This window comes from Epinephelus moara, chromosome 8 (assembly GCF_006386435.1).
Source record: "Epinephelus moara isolate mb chromosome 8, YSFRI_EMoa_1.0, whole genome shotgun sequence".
Taxonomy (NCBI): Eukaryota; Metazoa; Chordata; class Actinopteri; order Perciformes; family Serranidae; genus Epinephelus; species Epinephelus moara.
The window spans coordinates 45320042-45322215 of NC_065513.1; the positions used below are offsets into that span (position 1 = coordinate 45320042).

At 38.1% G+C, this 2174-nt stretch overlaps 1 protein-coding gene across 1 annotated transcript in view; it reads right to left on the reverse strand.

Moving 5' to 3' along the window:
- fktn (fukutin) overlaps positions 1-2174 on the reverse strand; it is a 17209-nt gene that overhangs the window by 4019 nt on the left and 11016 nt on the right. Inside the window, exon 5 of the mRNA XM_050052074.1 lies at positions 616-745. Within this exon, the coding sequence (XP_049908031.1) occupies positions 616-745 (130 nt within the window). The remainder of the gene's footprint in view (positions 1-615; positions 746-2174) is intronic.

Here is a 2174-nt window from a genome sequence, read left to right on the forward strand (position 1 = left end):
ATATATATATATATATATATATATATATATATATGTGTGTGTGTGTATAACTACAGTCCATCACTACCGACCACTGCAAACCACCACAGACCATAACTACAGACCACTACAGTCCATCCCTATCGACCACCACAGACCATAACTATGGACATGATACAGTGATCTGACACTTAAAAAACCAGCCACTTACATCCTTTCACCAGCATATTAAGTTAACATGTTATACTCTAAAGTTAGCACGTAAGCATGTTGTTATACTCTAAAGTTAGCATGTTGTTATACTCTACAGTTACCATGTTGTTATACTCTAAAGTTAGCATGTAAGCATGTTGTCATACTCTCAAGTTAGCATGTTTTTATACTATCAAGTTAGAGTGTTATATGTTGTTTTACGTTAGGATATGCATGTTACATGCTGTTAGCCTGTTACATTAGCATGTTATATGTTATTGTACTGTAAAGTTATCATGTTGTTATCCTGTAGCGTTAGCATGTTACATGTTGTAAGACTGTAAAGTTAACATGTTATATGTTATTTTACTGCAAAGTTAGCATGTTATATGTGGTCATTCTGTGAATTCAGCATGTTGTTGTCCAGTTACGTTAGCATGTTACCTAGACAGGTGCCGCTGCTGAGCCAGAAGGGGATGTTGAGGTGAGCCAGTGTCTGAGCAGCCAAATGAAGCAATGACTTCACTTTTCTCCGAAAATCGACAGCGTCCGCTGATGTGTCGTCAGGGTAGAGCTACGTTCACACACAACGGACAGAGATACATTTATGAGATGTTTTTCTACATTTCGTTGACTTGTTAACATGTTATAATAAACATAATTAAAAACATTATAATAAACATCATTAAAGGCTCTCTAAGTCTTCCTAAGCTTGAAAAGTTTTTTTCACATACAGCACACATCTCACGATCTGCTAGCTACATGTCCTCTGAATATGCTGTGATAAAGTCTGGTCTCTGTAGGCAGCCCAGGCTCCGCACATGGCAACAAAAACACTTCACTTCTGTTTACGTTCAACAATTTTATCAAACACAATGGAGCTAGCTCGCCTTTTAGCCTCATTGTAGCCTGTAGCTCTAACTGCCTCTCTGGGCACCGTGTTCACGTGTGCGCGCTTGCGCGAGACCGTGAGACATGGGCACCGCGTTCATGTGTGTGCTTGCTTTCACTGGTCTCGCGCTGGCTGGTTGGTGCAGCCTGGACCACAATGTCTTTGTTGCCATGTGCGGAGCCTGGGCTGCCTACAGAGACCGGACTTTTTCACAGCATATTCAGAGGACATGTAGCTAGCGGATTGTGAGGAGATATTTTGCTGTATGTGAAAAAAACTTTTCAAGCTTAAGAAGACTTAGACAGCCTTTAACACTTTATAATAAACATTGTTAACATGTTATAAGAAACATTGTTAACATGTTACAATAAACATCATTAACACTTAATAATAATCATCGTTAACACCTTATAATTAGCATTGTTTACACATTAGAATAAACATCATTAACACCTTTTAATACACATCATTAACATGTTATAATAAACATCATTAAAGGGACACTGTAACATTTTCAGTTTATTGGCAAAAATCGATGTCTGCATACATAAATATGTCATCATTGGTGTACTATTACCTCCACTAATAATCTGACTTATTCTCGTGTGAGGTTGAGCCACTTGTCAGTTGTCAAAAGACAAGACGTGATTGGTTTGTTTGGATTTACACCTGCCCCAACAGTCCTACGTTGTAAACACAGCCAGCATGGTGAGGAGGGGGTTTGTCAACTCGCGTCATATGTGTCTTGTGTAGGAGCCTGAATGAATACTCCATGAAGTATCGGATGACATGGTTTCATCAATGTTATCATAGCTTTTTGGTACACAGCAGCTACCGTTAACATATTATAATAAACATTGTTAACACGTTACAATAAACATCGTTAACGATTTATAAAAGTTATTTTACCGTTCAGGGCCCGTATTCACAAAGAATCTTAAGACTAAAAGTAGCTCTTAGTGACGTCATTCTAAGAAAAATCCTAAAATTCCTCGAATTCTAAGATTTTTCTTAGAATTTTCCCTTGGTAAGATAAAAGTTATTCACAAAGCATCTTAGGCCTTAAGAGAGCTCCTAAGGTGAAAACTGTTAAGAGGAGGGAGGAGGACCT